Consider the following 22,920-nt stretch of genomic DNA (forward strand, 5'->3'; position numbering starts at 1 on the left):
TGTTATAGCAGATGAAATAATAGATATGCAAGAGCGCTTACACCAACGGTTACTTTATTATGTGAAATTCACGTTGACATGAGATTAGGAATTCTACCAGAAAACCATTGTACATTTATACAAGCAGTCCAACAATTTCAAATTAATTTCATTTCGTAGTACAATTAGCAAAAAAATCATTTACAGAACGTTAAGGAAACATTGAAAAGCATTATTACCAAAATCTTCATTATAATATACGGGCCGAGAACTTAAAAAAGACCATGAACAAAATATCAGGAGATAAGACAAATTCCAAGAAAAATCCTTCCCTAGTCTCCAAGCTCCCATTTCCCCCAACCTGACAGTCCCCAAGTCATCCCAGAAAGACGACACCTCCCCCTCATGTTGCCCCGGATTGTAGTCATTAGGGCATGCAACAGAAAACCTTTTGCAATGGGAAACAGAAATGAACGTTTCTTATTGGACAATTCCAAGTAGTTCCTCCCCGTTTCAGTCCCTAATGAATACGACCCAGTCCTGTGTGTCTATGTGGCGTATCTCTTGGTCCACTGTTTGGCTATCCTGTCGTGCTCTGGTCTGTTGGTTGTGTACTGGGTGGCGATGCTTCCTACCAGAGGGTCAGCTGTGAGGGGTGGAGATAACATAGTTATAGATAGGCATCAACTATAGCTTTGACCAGCCAGCACGTACACACGGAATTCCACATATGACAATGTTTGAAATAAGACTACAATGCCCGTCAAATCAGCCACTGTAATTAATTCATTTCAATTGAACACGCATTACAGTAGTATATGGTACTTAAGTCTTACCAGGGTTGCAGTCAGTGAGCAGGGAGCAGATGGACAGCAGCACTTTGGAGATGGTGAGGGCGGGGCTCCAGTTGTCCTTTAGGATGTCCAGACAGATCACACCCTGACTGTTGATGTTACAGTGGTAGATCCTGGTACGGAATGTCACCTAGGAAACAACAACGTTTCTCTAGAAATCAATACACCCGACTGTCATTGATGTTACACTGGTAAATCCTGGTACGGAACGTCACCTAGGAAACAACAACGTTTCTCTAGAAATCAATACACCCGACTGTCATTGATGTTACGGAAGGTCACCTAGGATACAACCAAGTTAAACTACAGTTGAAGTCAGAAGTTCACATACACAGTCATTAAAACTCGTTTTTCATCCACATCACAAATTTATTGTTAACTATAGTTTTGGCAAGTGAGTTAAGACATCTACTTTGTGCATGACAAGTAATTTTTCCAGCAAATTTGTACAGAGATTATTTCACTGTATCACAATTCCAGTGGGTCAGAAGTTTACATACACTAAGTTGACTGTGCCTATAAACAGCTTGGAAAAGTCCAGAAAATTATGTCTGGCTTTAGAAGCTTCTGATAGGCTAATTGACATAATTTGAGTCAATTGGAGGTGTGGATGTATTTCAAGGCCTACCTTCAAACTCAGTGCCTCTTTGCTTGACATCATGGGAAAGTCAAAAGAAATCAGCCAAGACATTAGAAAAAAAAAATTGTAGACCTCCATAAGTCTGGTTCATTCTTGGGAGCAATTTCCAAACGCCTGAAGGTACCACGTTCATCTGTACAAACAATAGTACGCAAGCATAAACACTATGGGACCACGCAACCGTCCTACCGCTCAGGAAGGAGACGCGTTCTGTCTCCTAGAGATGAATGTACTTTGGTGCGAAAAGTGCAAATCAATCCCAGAACAACAGCAAAGGACCTTGTGAAGATGCTGGAGGAAACAGGTACACAGGTATCTAAATCCACAGTAAAACGAGTCCTACATCGACATAACCTGAAAGGCCGCTCAGCAAGATGCCACAGCTCCAAAACCTTCATAAAAAGCCAGACTACGGTTTGAAACTGCACATGGGGACAAATATCTGACTTTTTGGAGAAATGTCCACTTAAATAGAACTGTTTGGACATAATGACCATTGTTACATTGGGAGGCTTGCAAGCCGAAGAACATCATCCCAACAGTGAAACACGAGGGTGGCAGCATCATGTTGTGGGGGTATTTTGCTGCAGGGACTGGTGCACTTCACAAAATAGGATGGCATCAGGAGGTAGAAAAATTATGTGGATATATTGAAGCAACATCTTGACATCAGTCAGGAAGTTAAAGCTTGGTCGCAAATGGGTCTTCCAAATGGACAACAGCCCCAAGCATACTTCCAAAGTTGTGGCAAAATGGCTTAAGGACAACAAAGTCAAGGTATTGGAGTGGCCATCACAAAGCCCTGACCTCAATCCCACCTAAAATTTGTGGGCACAACTAAATAAGCGTGTGCAAACAAGGAGGGCTACAAACCTGACTTAGTTACACCAGCTCTGTCAGGAGGAATGGGCCAAAATTCACCCAACTTATTGTGGGAAGCTTGTGGAAGGCTATCCGAAATATTTGACCGAAGTTAAACAATTTAAAGGCAATAATACCAAATACTAATTGAGTGTATGTAAACTTCTGACCCACTCGGAATGTGATGAAAGAAATAAAAGCTGAAATGAATCACTCTCTACTATTATTCTGACATTTCACATTCTTAAAATAAAGTGGTGATCCTAACTGACATAAGACAGGAATTTTTACTAGGATTAAATGTCATGAATTGTGAAAAACTGAGTTTAAATGTATTTGGCTAAGGTGCATGTAAACCTCTGACAAACTGTAGATCAATGCACACTGTGGTTTATGTGCTTTTTCCAGTCCTTCTGGAGCTGAGCATCTCTTTGTGCCAGTAACACAGAAGAAGAGGAGCGAAACATTAGGAAGACAAGAGACAAACATCATTAGGGAGCCACCTCTGACCTCCGGGCTGCCTGCCTGAACAGTGGAGGGATCAGAGTGGGAGTGACATTGGAGACGCACCCTTTGACTCAATCACAATCTCCCTAGCTGACTCATTCTCTCTCAATCACTTCATGAGTGACTAACCATGCTGGCCTGCTTGTGGAAACTGTGCTCCATAACTGTGCTCCCAGGTTATTCCAAGGTGTGGAGGGGATCTGCTAGTCTAGTCTGTGGTGTACCCTGTTCTCAGACAGCAGCTATAGGAGTGAGTGAGTGAGTGAGTGAGTGAGTGAGTGAGTGAGTGAGTGAGTGAGTGAGTGAGTGAGTGAGTGAGTGAGTGAGTGAGTGAGTGAGTGAGTGAGTGAGTGAGTGAGTGAGTGAGTGAGTGAGTGAGTGAGTGAGTGAGTGAGTGAGTGAGTGAGTGAGTGAGTCAGTCAGTCAGTCAGTCAGTCAGTCAGTCAGTCAGTCAGTCAGTCAGTCTGTCTGTCTGTCTGTCGCCCTGTGCACAGCCAGGCAGTAAAAACAAGGAAACAACTAAGTTTCTCTAGATCAATACACCCTGACTGTTATTGATGTTACATTGGTAGATCCTGAAAGAAACACCAAAATAATCTGCTCAACAATGCTTGGAGGATGGAAACTCAGTCTAATCATGGAAGCCACATTTCTATTCAAGCCTTTTGAGTCTGGTTTGGTTGGTTGGTTTGGTTAAATTGACCATTAACTGTAATTGGCAGAAAGAACTAGAGGCCCTGCATTTCAATAAAATCCAAGTGCAATCGCTCCCTCCAGCGGTCAACTTTGCAATAACAAGTTCCCTTCTCTAGTGAGAAAGTGGTAGCCTACAAAGCTGTGTAATCGAGGAGTGTTCTATTCATTGTTTGAGTTGTTTTGACTGGAGTCTTTACCTTGGGTGGTTTGAAGGGGTAGTCTGGTGTGAAGGCGATATCTAGGAAGAAGACTCCTCCCTCGTATACAGAGCCTGGTGGTCCCAGGATGGTGGATCTCCACTCATAGATGTTGTCTCCTTTTGGACCCGCACTGCAAACACACAAACAGGCAACATAGGTACATTGCACTGTTTCATGGCATTGGAGAAATGAAGGGTGAAAGACAAGATGACAGAATGTGATGAAGGAATGCAATAATATTGTGCTTTACACTTGGTTTCTCTGTAGAACATACAAACACACAGGCTATTTGATTTATAGAGATTGAGGCTTTCTAAAATATCTGATCTCAAACTAATAACTAGCTCACAAAAGTAAAGGTTAACTAACACATTAAAATGCTAATACTTGTGTATCAGAAAACAGAAAAACAGAAATGTAGGCATCATTGTAATAATAATTCCATATATATATAAATATAATCCACTATCATTCACAGCATTATCGATGTAGCTCATTACCAGCGCAACCTGCCACGAGTCAGGTCATCGCCTCGTAGTAAAACCAAAACAAAGCTATAGTGCTATGCAGTTTATTTGCTCAGTGACATAAGACAAGTTGACAGGGGTTGAATGGAGCTTCTGATAGTCCACTGGATTAAGGCCACCCACCAGTATTGAGTAATGTAAACACAGAAATGGTCTACGACGAAAAACGCCTTGTCATTACTCATCGACCAAAATGCATGCTTTACATTGAAGCTAACAGCAAAGCTAATTAGAAATCAATGTGAAAACATAACACTTAATTTTATGCCTATCACCCCCCAAAAAATACTTTGATGCCAAAAACACAGGACAGTTTCTTTATAAAATACAGTACTTAATTCTATGCCAAAAACACAGGACAGTCTCTGTATAAAATACAGTACTTAATTATATGCCAAAAACACAGGATAGTGTCAGTCTAAAATACAGTTCCTAATTCTATGCCAAAAATCTGTATATAGAAGTATTGTATCATTTCACATTAAAACATCCAGCCTGTGTGGTTTCTCTGCCTGACAACAGATGTGTGTGATACACAGCAGAGCCACAGAAGAGAGTCTGTTCTCCACCCCAACAGACAAATGTCACGTAGTGTTCCCAGCAGGGGTGATATGGCATGCTGCAGTCAATGTAGTCGTTCAGTTCAATATGCCACACTAATAGTCACTGTTGTGTTGTCATTCAGTTCAATAACAGGCAGGGGCTTCTTTTCTGACCTCTGAAAGGATACAGACAGAGAGAAAGGAAAGGTGGGGCAAGATCAGTCCACATTTCAGCTGGGAGACTGTGTTTGTGATGAAGAACCATCAAAATGTCTACACTCAATGCATCAGTGAGGTAACAAGTGGAATAACAGATTTTTCTGATTCTCCAAAACGCTTTTGTTTACTTCTGTGATACTGTGTCTTGTTTGTTTATTTTGAATCTTTTTGCAAACAACAGGGGATAATCTTCCAAGTGTAAATAGAAATGGTCATCCCTGTGAGAGTACAGGCCAGTTGTATCAGGGGCCAGCATAATGCATGCAACTCCTGACTTCAGTCTGTATCTCAACTCTCACTTGACACCTTGGCTTGCCAGGAATATGTCTAAGTGCAGATACTGTCCTCTTTATGTGTCATCACATCATCTCGAACCCATTAGCAGCTGCTAGCACTACCTCTTTTTATAGCACTAACCAGAAACACAGTGTAATGTACACTAGGCTGTCATAACAAAATAGATAGCATAATGACGGCACTTCAACAGAGCGGCTGAAAGACTGAAGAAACACTACCCATTCCTGATAATGGCAATCGCACAGAGATGCAGTATACATAGAATAATATCAAATTTTTTTTGTTTTGGGGGGGGGGTGTAATCGGCCTGTGAGTGAACCTTCTTTTCAGTAACGTAAAGATAATATTTACCAAGCATTCCAGGAGTAATGGGAATGCTTCAAGGCTGTTTTCTTCATTCAGAGATTTTATAGGAATAGGTCATGCATTTCATTAAATAGGAGAGTACAAATAATTCAGCCGACATTCATATCATTATAGACTATGGGGATATTGTGTATAGGATTATGAATACAGCTGCCACTGTATTGAAGCCAATGGACAGTTTATCATAGCGCACTACGTGTTTATCATAGCACACTACGTGTTTATCATAGCGCACTACGTTTTATTACGGGCAATAGGCTGGCCCTCTTTGAAGTCTCGTAGATCGATGCATTGCACTCTAGTTTATAAAGCCCTCCTGCATAAACTTCCTCAGTATCTTACTTAATTGTTAACTTATAGAAGTACGAGATACCAGACCCGGCCTCAGGGATGGCCATCTCTGGAGATCCCTTCCAGTTCCACTGAGTTGGGTCCAACTGCTTTTTTTTTTTTTTTTGCACCTTACGTGTGGAATGATCGCCAATGCCCTTTAAAATTGGAGGAATTGGTGCCACTAGGGCAGGGGTATACAACCGGGGTCTGCGGGCCCCCTATGGGTCTATATAGGTACTGCAGTGAAAATATATATACTGAAAAAATATATAAAACGCAACATGTAATGTGTTGGTCTCATGTTTCATGAGCTGAAGTAAAATATCCCAGACGCATAAAAAGCTTATTTCTCTCAAATTGTGCACAAATTTGTTTACATCCCTGTTAGTGAGCATTTCTCATTTGCCAAAATCATCCATCCACCTGACAGGTGTGTCATATCAAGAAGCTGATTAAACAGCATGATCATCACAGATGCACCTTGTGCTGGGTACAAAAAAAGTCCACTCTTAAAATGTGCAGATTTGTCACACTACACAATGCCACAGATGTCTATATTGAGGGACTGCACAATGGCATGCTGACTGCAGGAATGTCCATTAGTGCTGTTGTCAGAGAATTTAATGTTAATTGTTCTACCATAAGCCTCCAACGTTGTTTTAGAGAATTTGGCAGTACGTTCTACCGGCCTCACAACCCCAGACCACGTGTATGGTGTTGCGTGGGTGAGAGGTTTGCTGATGTCAACGTTGTGAACGAGTGCCCCATGGTGGCGGTGGGGTTATGGTATGGGTAGGCATAAGCAACGGGCAACAAACACAATTGCATTTTATTGATGGACATTTTAATGCCAATTGTTGTGCCAGTCATCTGCCACCATCACCTCATGTTTTTCAGCATGATAATGCATGGGCCCCATGTCGCAAGGGTCGGTACACAATTCCTGGAAGCTAAAAATGTCCCAGTTCTTCCATGGCCTGCATACATAATCAATGGGTGACATGTCTGGTGAGCATGTTTGGAATGTTCTGGATCGACATGTACGACACCGTGTTCCAGTTACCGCCAACATCCAGCAACTTGGCACAGCCATTGAAGAGTTGGACAACATTCCACAGGCCACAATCAACAGCCTGATCAACTCTATGTGAAGGAGATGTGTCGCACTGCATGATGGTGGTCACACCAGATACTGACTGGTTTTCTAATCCATGCCTCTACCTTTTATTATTATTATTATTTTTTAAATCTGTGACCAACAGATGCATATCTGTATTACTAGTCATGTGAAATCCATAGATTGGGGCCTAATGAATTCATTTCAATTATCAGAGTTCCTTATATGAATTGTAACTCAGTAAATTATTTGAAATTGTTTCATGTAGCGTTTATATTTTTGTTCAGTATTGTACTAAAGCGATTAAAAAACAGCTAATGTGTATATTGTGTTTTAATGTGTTGTTGTGCCAAACAGGGCTCTTCTGGAAAACAGACCTTGGTCTCAGTATTGACTCCCTGTCAAAATAAAGGTTAACTAAATAAATAAGGCAACACTTTCCCAACGGACCATGAACACAGCAGGCAAAACAGCCTCCATTATCCCAACACTAGGTCCCACTCCAATGATCATGACTACCGAATAAACACAACTCCTTTCAGAAATACCAGCTCAGAGGTACAGTAGGTAGCAGCAGTACTTTGGGTTTTTAACGCTCGCTAACAACACAGCATGGTGCTAGACACTTCCTCCCCAGTGGGGAGTCCTTTTTATAGATATGAAAAGCTTTAGAGAGACTTAGACAGCAGCCATCACAGTCACACATACAACAACTTCAACACTCTGGAACAGTAACACTCCATTTTGTGTCAAGAGGAGACAAAAATCCTTGGCTCGCAATCTCTCACTCTAAACATTAGCTCAGAGTACACTAGAGGGTATAAACAAAGAATCACAAGCACCTCAGATGGCTTACAATAACTACTGGCACGCTTCCTGAAGTGAAAACACCTTCAGAAGCACACACACAGACACAACACTCATTAGCCAGCAGTCAATGCTGGGGCTACACAGTGAAGGGGTGAGAGTGAGGGGGGTGAGTAAGAGGCAGTAAGAACACAATTGGAACCCACTGTTTTCCCTTCTCATCTGATCTAGGAAGGTAAGCAGGGTCGGGCCTGGTTAGTACTTGGATGGAAAACTGCCTGGGAATACCAGGTTCTGCAAGTTTAGGGCGGCAGGTAGCCTAGCGGTGAGAGTGTTGGGCCAGTAACCAAAAGGCCACTGGCTCAAATACCCGAGCCAACAAGGTGAAAAAGCTGTCTATGTGCCCTTGAGCAAGGCACTTAACCCTAGTTTGCGCCAGGGGTGCCGTACTACTATGGCTGACCTTGTAAAACAACATTTCATTTTTATTTTTTTGACCACTATCCCAGTCACAGAGCAGTTACACACACACACACACACACACACACACACACACACACACACACACACACACACACACACACACACACACCAAGCTTTCAATGTTCAATTACTATCATGAGCCCTAACTCTGAGAATGTCAAGAATCCAATGAGACGCCACCGCAAGGCCAGACACCCAGGGGCTACATCCTGAAGGGAGGGACAGAGAGTGTGTTTGTCAAAGAAAGGAAACAAGTGCTAGAAAAAAAAGTGCAAGGGAGTAGTAGCCAAAGAGCAGCTAAGGAAACAAATGAAGGTGAGAGAGAGCATGTGAGGGGGAGGGAGAGAGCATGTAAGGGGGGGGGGGGAGAGAACATGTGAAGGGGGGGGGGGGGAGAGAACATGTGAGGGGGAGGGAGAGAAAACATGTGAGGGGGACGGAGAGAAAACATGTGAGGGGGAGGGAGAGAAAACATGTGAGGGGGGAGAGAGAGCAAACATGTGAGGGGGGAGAGAGAGCATGTGAGGGGGAGGGAGGGAGAGAGCATGTGAGGGGGAGGGAGGGAGAGAGCATGTGAGGGGGAGGGAGGGAGAGAGCATGTGAGGGGGAGGGAGGGAGAGAGCATGTGAGGGGGAGGGAGAGAGCATGTGAGGGGGAGGGAGAGAGCATGTAAGGGGGGGGGGAGAGAACATGTGAAGGGGGGGGGAGAGAACATGTGAGGGGGACGGAGAGAAAACATGTGAGGGGGAGGGAGAGAAAACATGTGAGGGGGGAGAGAGAGCAAACATGTGAGGGGGGAGAGAGAGCATGTGAGGGGGAGGGAGGGAGAGAGCATGTGAGGGGGAGGGAGGGAGAGAGCATGTGAGGGGGAGGGAGAGAGCATGTGAGGGGGAGGGAGAGAGCATGTGAGGGGGAGGGAGAGAGCATGTGAGGGGGAGGGAGAGAGCATGTGAGGGGGAGGGAGAGAGCATGTGAGGGGGAGGGAGAGAGCATGTGAGGGGGGGAGAGAGAACATGTGAGGGGGAGGGAGAGAACATGTGAGGGGGAGGGAGAGAACATGTGAGGGGGAGGGAGAGAACATGTGAGGGGGAGGGAGAGAACATGTGAGGGGGAGGGAGAGAACATGTGAGGGGGAGGGAGAGAACATGTGAGGGGGAGGGAGAGAGCATGTGAGGGGGAGGGAGAGAGCATGTGAGGGGGAGGGAGAGAACACGTGAGAGGGGGAGAGAGCACGTGAGGGGGGGAGAGAGCACGTGAGGGGGGGAGAGAGCACGTGAGGGGGGGAGAGAGCACGTGAGGGGGGGAGAGAGCACGTGAGGGGGGGGAGAGAGCACGTGAGGGGGGGAGAGAGCATGTGAGGGGGGGAGAGAACATGTGAGGGGGGAGAGAACATGTGAGGGGGGGAGAGAACATGTGAGGGGGGAGAACATGTGAGGGGGGGAAGAACATGTGAGGGGGGAGAACATGTGAGGGGGGAGAACATGTGAGGGGGGAGAACATGTGAGGGGGGGAGAGAACATGTGAGGGGGAGGGAGAGAACATGTGAGGGGGAGGGAGAGAACATGTGAGGGGGAGGGAGAGAACATGGGAGGGGGAGGGAGAGAGCATGTGAGGGGGAAGGAAACGAGTGTGTGATGTTAGCACTATGACAACGACAAGACCATTTAAAAATAAAACAAGGCTGGAGTGTGTGTGTGGCATTCCCCGTGTCAAGTATAATTAGCTTTTGATGAATGTCATCTGAGGAACTTGCCATGTAGTGGCCAGAAAACATGACATGCTAGCTATGGCAGAAAACATCCAGTTCAGGAAAACCAACTGATAGATTCATGAAAACTACTGACAAAACCACTATATAAATTGCCTCATGCAAAGAATGTATAGTGTATCTAAAGATAGGTCCAAGGCCACAAATACCCTTTCCACACTCACTACCTGCACTGTAGGCATACTGGGCTGGCTTGGATGTTTTCACATTGTCACTCCGAGCCATAAGACTGTACTAGTCTGATGAGCTAAAGCCTAGGCATTAGCTCAAGAAGCTAATGCACGTCTTCAGGTCTCAGGCAAGGCGACTCGTCACACAAGCATGGTTCACTGAATTACTTCCATTCTATGACACAACCGTCAGGTCACTAAGGTGGCAGCAGAATGTCTGGTTGGAACATAGTTCACTGGGTCAGCCCCCCAAAACCCCCTCTTTAGTTCACTGGGTTCCAAGCATCTGGGCAACACGTGGTGATGTGGTTATAAACCCCCATAATCCCTCTGGATTAACCAGAGCTCCTTCCACTTTCCAATACCACAGCAGCACCATAGTAGCCCACTACACTAGAGCAGGCCACAAAACCCACCAATGGATGGAATGACTAGAGTCAGTCAAATAGGATTCCTTCCTTCATGGTCCTTTCCAGCTGCAGAGCACAAAGCTCCTGTCTCAAAACATGCCATTACTCTCTGACATGTTGAGTGAGCCAGCCAAATCCATAGCAGTCATATGCCAGGGTCATCAGCTAGCTAAATGTCTGTTTTGGAACTGGTTTGTGTGTGTGTCCAACTGGTGGTCTGGAGAGCTGCGCCAACATGTAATCAGCTCACTTCTCAGGGTCTAGACAGGATCATCATGACCCACGGTTTCCTAAGTGCGTGTAGACTGGCAAGTGTAGACTGACCGCAGCACAGCAGCTTGTCAGCAGGTGAGCGTAAATTCTGACCTCATTGAAGATATACATACAGAGATTAACTCCCTCAGTGGCCTTCAAGGTTCAATAACACACGACAAGGAACTGCTTGTACATCTCCTGTCTCTCTAGAGAGTGTGTGTGTGTGTGTGTCTGTGTAGCACATCTCTTCTCTACCACTTCACTGGCCTTCCAGGATGCATGTCAGAAGAACTGTGTGCATCATGCCTCTGAAAATACGGAGCGTAGGGGTTAGTAATGTTCTCTAATTGCGCCGGGATTGGCTCAATGTTCTGTCACTCATGGGGACACTAAGTCACCGGCAAATCTAAGGCCAGAGCTCGAAAAATTCAAGCCCCTTGGGTGCTGCCATAGAGTTACATTAGAAGTGCCCATCCAAGAAGGCTCAAGTTCATTGGCTACAGATAAAATGATGTCAAATCACATTATATCTACAGTAGCTTTGATTGGACTGTTCATGTTAACATCATATGTTCAAAATCTTAGCTAGCAGTCATCATCATGAATCAAGTCGACAATCTACTGGCAAATCCCTTCTAATCCTTGTCATATGAAGAGAAATTATAGATAAAACGTATCGGTGCTCACCGGCCATTGGACATAAACATTACACAACAAGTTGGAAATTGCAAACTCAACAATGAGTGGTTTGGAAGGAATCAGTGGCTAACTGCAAGCATTTCAAAGCAATCACTAGCCTGCTCTTCAGTGGAGTGGGTTGAGTGGGTTTATGGTCCCAATTCTGGGTTTAAGGGTCTTCCAATGATAAACATTCAACATTGGCCATGCTGTCAATCGAGCATGATTTCTAAAAAACAACTGTTAACTCATAACTTGGAAATCTGACTTCAGTGAGTTCAAGACAACTGGGAATTCAGGAAAAAAACTGGCTCCGACTGGCAAAATACGTTTTGTACTGTCATCCAACTCGGAAATGTAAGTCGGAAACTCAGACCTCTTTCTAGACCTGAAGATCACTGATGTCATTGTGATTCGACCTTGTTTTTTTCAGAGTTTCCAGTTGTCGTGAAAGCACCATAAATCCAGAGAATGCCAGACTTTGATGACAAAATTTGCCCATGAAGGACCGTCGCGCCACCTTCCTGTTCAAGTGGGCACAGCACATGGTGAGTCCAAACATGTATTTTATACTGCTGTATAAATTATGTAATATGCTGGGGAGATATATATACTGTAGCTAAGAAAGTAATACTAAGTATGTTGTGTAGTAAGCTATTAGTAGCCCATATGCCACACCCTAATAATTTTGTCTATTTTCCCCTCTTAATTTCACCTATTGTTCTGACTAGGTGGTGCACATGAAGCCTATAACCTGTTTTAAAGAAATGTAATCATAAAATATTTTAAGAGCTTTCAATGTCTGCTTATATGCCCCATTTATTTATCCTACAGTTCTGACTTGGTGTACAGAGAGAACACTGTAAGAACGGCCCATGTTCTAAATTCTGTCACTGTACATTTCAAAAGTGCTGAACAAATAGTTATATTCACTACGTCCTTCCTAGCTCGCTCATTAATGTCTTCATTGAAATTACGGATTGCCTCTTATCCGCTTGTCATCCACTTATGCCATATTTTGTACATCTCAATTGTTAGTAGAAACCACATTTGTTTAAGCAAGTCAGCCATATCTGCTATGTTTTTAAAAAGGCAGTAAATGAGGCTGAATAAACTGTTTCGCTGTCAGACAAGGCTCCGCTGATAGCCAGGTGTAGCAGTGGTAAGGTGTTCGGACTGCTGTTGGGACCCTGCTGTTGGGACAGCTTTATGTAGGCGCTAACAGTTTGTGTGCACCGTTATAGCGCAATTAATCTATTGTTCAGAGTTGTGTAGTGGCTTTACTAGCATGCATCCCCCCCCCCCCCCACAAAAAAAATGTTGTTTTCCCCCACCAACATTTACATGCTAAAATCGCACACACACACGCGCCTACCTGCAGTTCGGTGGCGGATCCAAAGTAATGTCAGCCAACTCCTTCTGAATTCTGAAATAATGCACAAAAATGAAAATGGTCACTCACATAGTCCTTCTTGATTCTAACAGAAGATTAATAATAGGGAACAAGATACATTGTCATGGCAGACACTCAAAATATCCAGAATGCTAATTTTACCAAAGGATCAAGACAGACAGTAAATCAGGATGAGGACAAATATAACTATAGATAGACTGCACTGTGCCAGATTTGTTATTTTATTTTCTCTAGTCTTACCACAATAAACACTGAAAATAAATATGCAAATAAGTTAGTCATCTATTGAATCATAGGCTATTTACAATTTGACAACAATGCACTAGGAAGGTTAAGAACATATTCAAAACGGTAAACAAAAAAAACATTATTCGGAAGTTAATATTTATATATACAGAACCGAATTCAGAAAATGGTCCACTGTAAATTAAACACTATAGTGACACGCGCCAGTCAATGACAAGACGATACATTGTAACAAAAGTGGCCGCGAGTGAGCTACGGTATTATAAAATATCAACTCAGTGAAACGTTGCATTTTTTTGACAGCCTTACCTTTTGGCGCTGGTGGAGAGGAGTTTGGAAGTCTTGCTCATGCTGGCTTTGCTTTCTTCTCGTTTCTTAGGCGCGTTTTTTTCTAACTGCTGATGAGTTGAGGACGAAGAACTAATGCTGGCACGCGAATCCTCATCCGACATACCGATCTGTACAGACAAAAACAAAAAGCAACATTCAGGCCACAGAAAAACAACAAATACACCTAAGATCCACCCCCCCAATTTCAGCAGCACTGCAAATATTCAATGTAGGCTATCAATAACCAGCGCCATCAATACGACCTTTAGCCTATTGTTGTTAGGCTCCAACCAACGATGTGTTCATAGGTTTACAGACAATTCAATATGAGTTTATCGTCAAACCATTACCCCCAGTCTTTCTTAACGCTCTAACAGATTAGCCTACTGACCTAAAGCTGATGTTTGCACTGAAGCGTTATTTTAGCTGAGTTGTGCTACAACAAAGGAGCCCACTCCGCTCTTATTGTGAAATGATTACATTTCATTACAGCAAAATAAGAACGACGAGGAGGTAGCCTGTAGCCTAATTTCCTCAACTGATCAAATAGCCCAATGTAGCCTAAAGTGTATTGGGCGATGTCGCATTCGTTTGGGGAACCTTCCTCATTCTTCATTCCCACTGAGCATTCGTTGACTTGATGAAACTTTCACTTTGAAATCAGATGCTCTTCAATCACCCATAAGAGAATATGCCGAACATGTATGCCAAACTAGTTGAATCTGTAGACCGAAGCCAATGTGTTTTACAATTAGATTTTATATTGGCATCCCTCGATAGGCAGCTAAAGCTGATCTCAGCCCAGTCTTTAGGACGGACCGTTTTCCTCAATTTCAACCCCAACGGCTATAACCTATCCACAGTGGAGATCCAAATGTCGATCCCTCAGACGCGCCAAACAATACAATATGTATTTCTCGATTTAAAAAAAAGCATTTAGTGTTAGATAGGCCCACCTTTCTTTGTGTCTGTGAGTGCCTCCGTCGCCTGGACGCGTGCCTTTTGCCTCTCGCGGAGCGGAAGTGTGGGTGCAGAGGCAGCAGCAGACGAAGCTAGAGTTATCCAGGGCAATGGATTCCGTCTCGGTTGGGCACACTCGATGACAATGTCAAATTGAGAGAGCTAGCTGAGCACTACTCTATAATTGGAAAGGGGGGGGGGGGGGGATGATTCTGACCATTGTGGATACCATAAACCTATATATAATGTTATCAATGCATCATGTAAAAGTGAAGTCCACCTACACTCCCAATAATCAGCAGAGGTTGACAGAAATATTAGATGTTCTTATCTCTTCTTTATGATGGTCATATTAGGCTACATGAAGTTTCCTGCATTTCAAAGCATTCCTGCAAAATTGGCTTGCATCCTCTTATTGCAGATAGAAATGGACCATGTAGGCTAATGGATAACCTAGCGGAAGAGGCTAACTTGCAGGTACATGCAAGCTACTGCTTTATACCGTCTGAACTCACCTGGTGTATTTGCTTCACCACATGAGAGAGCTTCTTCAATGTGACGATGGCAGTCCATACAATGTCCACTGAGCTGCATTTTGAATGTAAACATGACCAATATAAGTCTTAAAATGGTTCATTTGAGTTCAGTAGGCTACAGGGCAAACAGTCAACCTCTCCAGTCAGAGGGTCTGATTGAGCCTAACATTAACCCATTGACCAACACCAACAACCTGTGGGATTTACTGTCCTCAAAGGAGGAAGAACACACCATACTGGCAGCTAGCCCATCAAAAAAGAGGTTGAGATATAAGACTTTAAGTGGTATTGTCTTTACCAACCAATCCCCCCTGCCCTGGTCTCTTAGGACAAGCTGGGGGTTGAGGAAGAGAACCAGTGAGATTATGAGGCTCTGCATCAGAAACAATAATCATTCTTCTTCTCCCTGTGGGGTAAAGATGAGGAGGTAGAGTCCCAATGTCCCCCTTCCATTCCCTGCCTGTCAACAATAATTACATCCCTTTGCTGGTCTCTCTACACTTTGCCGCTTCTCTTTGACGAATAAGAATTAGGATCCAACCTACACCAAATCATTTACAGCAGCAAAACACAGAATGTTAAGGCCCGACTCCACTCCTTTCAACACTGGCTGTCAAAAGGCAAAGATTCTACTAATTCATCCTGGATCAGTTCTCTTCTCACCACTAATGCTGCAACAGTCTCTCTAGCGAGAGATGAGAAATCCATGTGCAAGAGGGAGGATGTGGTGCTGGTTTATATTGGAATAGGCCTACAATGACTGAGAGGCCATTGTCGTAATTAGCAATAACAAGCAGCATTGCTGCCTATTTAATAATGGATGAACTCTTAACTAATAAATCATTTTCACAAAACAAGACTCCACAAAGCACAAAACCAAACATTTCATTTGGAATGCCAAGGCTGCACAGGGTTCAGTATTCCAGGTGCTGTTCCACAGGCAGACTGGATCCTTTCATGAAAACCTGCAACATATTAGAAGGTAAGGGATGCATCCAGATGTTCCATTCAGTTGCGGGGGGGGGGGGGGGGGGGGGGGCTACATTTTGGGACTGGAATGTCAGGAACTAGTTATACTAGTCGGGACTCAGAATTGTAGAATTACAGAATGGAATCTCAGAACCCAGAGTTTCATTCTAAGGGCATTTGTATATGGGAACTGTGTTTGTGTGTTTCAGTGTTTCTGTGTGTCTGCGTGCAGCAGATCCTTCAATAGAGCTCTGTATTTGAGGCAGCCAGCCAGCTATCAAAGAGCTTTTAAACTTCTCATGAAAATACACAGGACAAGATGAGAGTTTTGAACTTGAACAAACAGTAGCTTTAACTTTCATCACTGATCATAAAAAGGAAATGTTCTTGACAGTGGAGCTTTAAAATGTGACATGAGAAAATAACATAAATCATCTAAAATGGGTGTATAATATTAATATTTTAATGACCATTAAATATTATAGATTATGCATTGAAATTCCCCACTGTTAACCCAGTGAAGAAGACAAACAGTGAGCACATTAGCAACAGATTAGCCAAGCCAGAGTTAACATTACAACCAGTGTTTAATTGAGTATTCCATAAGTATGTATTCTCACAAGGCAAATGTACAGCAAACAACTGCCAGCTGACTAGTACCACAGGAGGTGAGCAGCAAGACCAGCTACACACAGATCCAGACAGACTTACTGTCATGGCAATAACTTCTGGGGGCAGAAAAATAATAACAACAAGTGATTAAATCATAGAAAAAGGTCCACTCTGCATCTGTAAACACTAATTCTGCAGACAGGCTCTAACTGAAGATGACCTCTTAAACAAAAACGCTCAGCATGGACTGTATCAATAGAATGTATCTAGAATGCTCTAGAATAGAATGCATTTTTCATCAATCACATAAAAAGGGCCTAGGATGATAATGCAATAAACAATGTAGTAATAATAACAACAACAAACAATAACAACAACAAGAATAACAGTATTAAAGCTTTTCGTGACCATATCAACATTCAGTGTATTGGGGAAAAAAATCCAATATTCTCTTTGTATATAAAAAAAGAAGCGATCAAGTTCATGTTCTCAGAGGAGGGGTAGTGGGGGGGGGGGGGGCTGAAGGTGTGAGCACAGGAGGCTGGTGAGGGGAGGAAGGCTTATAATAATATCTGGAATGGTGTAAATGGAATGGCATTAACACACATGGAACCCATGGGTTTGATGCATTTGATACATTTCTATTTACTCGTTCCAGTCATTACTATGAGCCCGTCCTCCCCAATAAAGGTGCCACCAGCTGCCTGTGATGAGGAGGGGGGATCAGGTCAGGTGCTTCCACACATTTGGGGCTCAGAGAGAGGGGCAAGTAGCTTTGTCCCAAATCTGTTTGTGCTGTATAGCCAACTACTATGGTCTAACTAAGTCGCTCTGGATAAGGGTGTCTACTAAATGACACAAATGTAAATGTAAATGTCATTGTCATGCCAAACATGCCATTAATAATTCATTGTTTGGCATGCAATGACCACAGGAGTTGGCTATACAGCACAAACAGATTTGGGACCAGTCTAGGAGCAGAGGGGCGAGGGATGGGTGTGCTCAACAGATTTTGGGTGGCGGAGGTGGGTCAGAGAAGGGTGGTGGAGCTCCTTGATGTCCGTCTATGTGGCGTATCTCTTGGTCCACTGTTTGGCTATCCTGTCGTGCTCTGGTCTGTTGGTCGTGTACTGGGTGGCGATGCTTCCTACCAGAGGGTCAGCTGTGAGGAGGGAGAACAACATGGATTAGAGTATTTTAACCACCATTAAATCACATTTCATCACATCCATTGGGTGTTTGTCTACAGTCAGAGAAACGGTCACCCCAACGGTCACCCCAACTACTTAGATACATTTCATACCATTAACTCTGATTTTTATAGCCTTTAACAACCCACATTTAACAACCCATTAATTTGCCATGTCGTCAAGCCTTGTTTATCTGAAGTAGGATACTTCATAATTCTATGACATTTAGAGATCTAAATCAAGTGTCCACAGCAGGTTTGTCTAGTAATACAGGACAGCAGGGCGAAGCACGATGACAGAGACAGGTTCCCTTTACAGCATATCATCACAGTACTCTGACCTGGGGTGTATTCAGGGAGGTGAAACACTCAGAATCATTCAAACGGCAGAGGCACCCTGCCGAGCTCCTTGTGCAAGTTGAGTAAGCAGCAGTGGGGCCTCAGCAGAGCCAGGTTCAGGTCGGGAGTGAAAACACACTAGAGCTGCAGAGCATCGTACAGGGTCTCCTTGTGGCACCCCGTCTCAGGCAGCCAGGAAATATACAATTATTAAGCCTGCGAGGGTTAATTGTCATTCTGCTCTCTCCTTCTTTAATGAACTATATCCCATAATATCCCATTGATCCTCTAGACCCCTACTACCGCATGAAAAAAGACACATTCAGGGGAGAGAAGGGCAGGAGGGGGAGTTGGTCGCGGGGAGGCAGTGGGAAGGGCATTTAGACTCATGGTCGGTCCACAGCGACAGCGCCAAACCCACTATGCAGTGTGGGAGGGAGCCTGGGGGGAGGGGCCTGGGGGATAAATAATGACCAGACTGATTATGAGAAGGGTTGAGCGACTGCCTTGTTATTATATTTTTAAAGGATTCCATTATTGTTTTATCTATATTATGTGTACATGTAACATTTTGTGGGTCTGTGTGGTCTGTGGGAAATATGCATCTTTAATGTGGTCATACATTTAGCAGGAGGTTAGGAAGTGCAGCTCAGTTTCCACCTCATTTTGTGGGCAGAGGGCACATAGCCCGTCTTCTCTGCCTATGGCAGCTTCTCTAAATAGCAAGGCTATGCTCACTGAGTCTGTACGTAGTCAAGCATTTTCTTAATTTGGGGTCAGTAACAGTGGTCAGAAATTCTGCAACTGTGTATTCTCTTTTTAGGGCCAGATATCATTACAATTTGCTCTGTTTTCTGGTTGATTCTTTCCTGTGTGTAAAATTGTTTTCTTTTTGCTTTCTCATAATTTGGTTGGGTCTAATTGTGTTGCTGTCCTAGGGTTCTGTGGGGTCTGTTTGTGTTTGTGAACAGAGCCCCAGAACCAGCTGGCTGAGGGGACTCTTCTCTAGGTTCATCTCTCCGTAGGTGAGGGTTTGTGGTGGAATGTGTGGGTATCACATCCTTTTAGGGAACTGTAGAATTTAACAGCTCTTTTCTGGATTTTGATAACTAGCGAGTATAGTCCTAATTATGCTCTGCATGCATTGTTTGGGGTTTTGCATTGTATAAAAAGTACATTTTTGCAGAATTCTGCATACAGTCTCAATTGGGTGTTTGTCCCATTGTGTACATTCTTTGTTGGTGAACGGACCCCAGACCTCACAACCATAGAAGGCAATGGCCTCTATAACTGATTGAAGTATTTTCAGCCAGATCCTAATTGGGATGTTGAGTTTTATGTTCCTTTTGATTGCGTAGAAGGCCCTTCTTGCCTTGTATCTAGGGTCGTTTACAGCCTTGTGCAAGTTACCTGTGGTGTTGATGTTTAGGCCGAGGTAGGTATAGTTCTTTGTGTGCTCTAGGGCAACAGTGTCTAGACAGAATATGTATTTGTTGTCCTGGCTACTGGACCTTTTATGGAACACCATTATGTTGTTCTTACTGAGATTCACTGTCAGGCCCCAAGTCTGACAGAATCTGTGTAGAACATCTAGGTGCTGCTGTAGGCCCTCTTTGGTTGGGGACAGAAGCACCAGTTCATCTGCAAACAGTAGCCAATAGATTTCAGAGTCTAGTAGGGTGAGGCCGGGTGCTGCAGACTGTTCTAGTGCCCTCGCTAATTCATTGATATAAAGTGAGCTCCAAAAGATTTGGAACAGTGACATTTTTTGTTGTTGTTTTGGCCCTGTACTCCAGAACTTTGGATTTGAAATGATACAATGACTATGAGGTTAAAGTGTAGACTGTCAGCTTTCATTTGAGAGTATGTTCATCCATATCGGGTGAAACGTTTAGAAATGACATATTTGTTGAATGAAGTTGAAACCCTTCTTGTCACAGCACAATCCATTAAAGGCAAAATATCTTACATCTATAGACTCCTTTCTGAGAAAGGAAGCTCCTCCTTTACTCCTTTGAAAATAATCTGGGAAAAGGACCTTGGTCTGACTATCAGTGATGAGTTATGGGCGGAGGTTTGCGACAGGGTATACTGCTCCTCTACCAGTGTAAAAATGAAAGAATCTAATTACAAATTTTTGTACAAATTTTATTATACTCCTTTGAGACTCCATAGAATGAAAACAGATATGTCTCCTAACTGTAAAAGATGTACCTCTGAAAGTGGAACCTATATGCATGTATTTTGGAGCTGTAGGGAGATTGCCAGATTCTGGCAATCTACATACTGCTGCACAGAAAATACTAGATGTACAGTTTGATATGACCCCGTGTATCTATCTTCTTAATAATGCCCAGCAGGACTTTGTTCTTGATCCTGACAGAGAAAATTTGCTTATGACTATTACATACTTTGCTAAGAAATGTATTATTCTATTGTGGGCCTCTAATACCCCTCCTACATTTAAAATGTGGATTGACCAGATTGTTGACTTTCTTCCTCTTGAAAAGCTCACTTATGACCTCCACAAGAGACAGCCCAAGTTTGATAAGACTCTGGTCTCCACTATTCAACTATATTTCAAACTGGACAGAGTGAACGGGGTGACTAGGGAAATGCGCAGATACATGTTGTGTAAGGTACTGTAAAACCTAAAAACAAATTATTGGCCCGTCGTCTCAGCGAATGCTTGAAAAAGCTGATAAGAACCTTGACAGTGCTGCTGCAAGTGTTATATGTTTTTTTTTTTTTTTTTTTGTGTGTTTTTATTTAAATTTAGTTTTTGAGTACGTGTGCGTAGGTGTGTGTGTGTGTATGTATATGTGCGTATGTATGTACGTACGTATGTGTGTGTGTATGTATGTATGTATATATATATATATATATATATATGTACCAAGGAAAATATATAGATTAAGAAAAATAAATGCTTTTATTTGACTTTATCATTCATTTTAATTGTATTTTTATTTTTTCAAAAGTATTATTATTTTTTTATTTTTTATTTTTTTAAAGCCTGTCACATCTGTGAATGTGGAATGTGTTTTGTTGGTTGATTGAAAAACAAGAAAACGTAATAAAACTTTAAATTGAAAAAAAAGAAATGACATATTTGTGCGTGTAACTTTCTCACTCATCACAATTCATTCAGGATTATTCATAATCATGGTAGCATCCACATTAATTAGAAGTGTTCAGACACATTCTATTCTTATTTACAATAAAATTGACTCCAAAATGACACAATACACTATTTACCATTCATTTATATTGGTCACAAAATAATAAGTTACTGTCCCAATACTTTTGGAGTTCACTGTACTGTGTCACCCCACGGCCCGAAGGAAAGAAGTCTGTATGTTTATTGCCCATTTTAACTGCACACTTGTTGCTTTTGTACATGTTTCCCCCCCCTCCTACACAGATTTCCATCGATTTGCATAGCAGACCCTCATGCCACATTGAGTCAAAAGCTTTTTTGAAATCAACAAAGCATGAAAAGACTGCTTTGGTTTTGTTTTGATTGTTTGTCAATAACGGTGTGCAGGGTGTATACATGGTCTGTCGTACTGTATTTTGGTCAGAAGACAATTTAACATTTGCTCAGGACATTGTTTTCACTGAGGAAATTTTGGAGTCTGCTGTTGATGATACTGCAAAGGATTATTTTTTGATTTTTCAGAGAGAATCTCTCTCTCTCTGAATGGGTGATAGGGGTGTCACTCACCAGGGTTGCAGTCAGTGAGCAGGGAGCAGATGGACAGCAGCACCTTGGAGATGGTGAGGGCGGGGCTCCAGTTGTCCTTCAGGATGTCCAGACAGATCACACCCTGACTGTTGATGTTACAGTGGTAGATCCTGGTACGGAATGTCACCTAGGAAACAACAACGTTTCTCTAGAAATCAATACACCCGACTGTCATTGATGTTACACTGGTAAATCCTGATACGGAACGTCACCTAGGATACAACAAAGTTTCTCTAGATCAATGCACCCTGTGGTTTATGTGCTTTTTCCAGTCCTTCGGGAGCTGAGCATCTCTTTGTGCCAGTAACACAGAAGAAGAGGAGCGAAACATTAGGAAGACAAGAGACTAAACATCATTAGGGAGCCACCTCTGACCTCCGGGCTGCCTGCCTGAACAGTGGAGGGATCAGAGTGGGAGTGACATTGGAGACGCACCCTTTGACTCAATCACAATCTCCCTAGCTGACTCATTCTCTCTCAATCACTTCATGAGTGACTAACCATGCTGGCCTGCTTGTGGAAACTGTGCTCCATAACTGTGCTCCCAGGCTATCCCAAGGTGTGGAGTGGGTGGATCTGCTAGTCTAGTCTGTGGTGTTTGTGTACCTTGTTCTCAGACAGCAGCTATAGGAGTGTGTGTCTGTCTGTCTGTCTGTCTGTCTGTCTGTCTGTCTGTCTGTCTGTCTGTCTGCCTGTCTGCCTGTATGTATGTATGTATGTCTGCAGCCCTGTTCACAGCCTAAACCCAGCGGGAGGCCTGGCTCTCAGAGCAGCAGATATGTTTCCGTTCATCCTCAGTCAGCAGAGGAAAGAGAGAGACAAGGAAAGGAAGAGACAGATGGAGAGAGAGAGAGACAATGAAAGGAAG

The 22,920-nt window shown here is 43.2% G+C and overlaps 2 protein-coding genes across 5 annotated transcripts in view; both read right to left on the reverse strand.

The window, feature by feature from the left end:
- Positions 1 to 33: 33 nt before the first annotated feature.
- LOC110488161 (ubiquitin-conjugating enzyme E2 E1) lies at positions 34 to 14,828 on the reverse strand. Of its 3 annotated transcripts, none has more exons than XM_021560248.2 (6): positions 14,656 to 14,828; positions 13,679 to 13,827; positions 13,085 to 13,135; positions 3,735 to 3,867; positions 816 to 963; positions 34 to 625 (listed from the first exon to the last, which is right to left on the reverse strand). In XM_021560248.2, exons 2-6 carry the CDS (start codon positions 13,819 to 13,821, stop codon positions 528 to 530), a joined length of 573 nt encoding a protein of 190 aa, XP_021415923.1. In that variant the 5' UTR covers positions 13,822 to 13,827; positions 14,656 to 14,828; the 3' UTR covers positions 34 to 527. The 3 variants fall into 3 exon arrangements, with proteins under 3 accessions (XP_021415923.1, XP_036827322.1, XP_021415924.1); XM_036971427.1 differs by lacking the exon at positions 14,656 to 14,828 and adding an exon at positions 14,304 to 14,569; XM_021560249.2 differs by lacking the exon at positions 14,656 to 14,828 and adding an exon at positions 14,091 to 14,245.
- A 1,904-nt stretch (positions 14,829 to 16,732) lies between these two features.
- Positions 16,733 to 22,920, reverse strand: part of LOC110488159 (ubiquitin-conjugating enzyme E2 E2-like) — an 81,592-nt gene continuing 75,404 nt past the window's right edge. For both annotated transcript variants that reach the window (XM_036971431.1, XM_036971430.1), the window contains exons 5-6: positions 22,032 to 22,179; positions 16,733 to 17,938 (exon numbers count right to left, since the gene is read on the reverse strand). In XM_036971431.1, the coding sequence (XP_036827326.1) occupies positions 17,841 to 17,938; positions 22,032 to 22,179 (246 nt within the window). In that variant the 3' untranslated portion in view covers positions 16,733 to 17,840. The remainder of the gene's footprint in view (positions 17,939 to 22,031; positions 22,180 to 22,920) is intronic.

The sequence above is a fragment of the Oncorhynchus mykiss genome, chromosome 32 (genome assembly GCF_013265735.2).
Source record: "Oncorhynchus mykiss isolate Arlee chromosome 32, USDA_OmykA_1.1, whole genome shotgun sequence".
In the NCBI taxonomy this organism is placed as follows: domain Eukaryota; kingdom Metazoa; phylum Chordata; class Actinopteri; order Salmoniformes; family Salmonidae; genus Oncorhynchus; species Oncorhynchus mykiss.

What these genes read in the sequence shown, in the direction of transcription:
- LOC110488161 (XM_036971427.1), bottom strand. An exon ending in GATCCGCCACCGAACTGCAG is followed by an intron (nt 3,868 to 13,084) that starts GTAGGCGCGTGT and finishes GTGTGTTTGCAG; the next exon opens with TGCGGGTCCAAAAGGAGACA. An exon ending in GCTCACTGACTGCAACCCTG is followed by an intron (nt 626 to 815) that starts GTAAGACTTAAG and finishes CACCCCTCACAG; the next exon opens with CTGACCCTCTGGTAGGAAGC.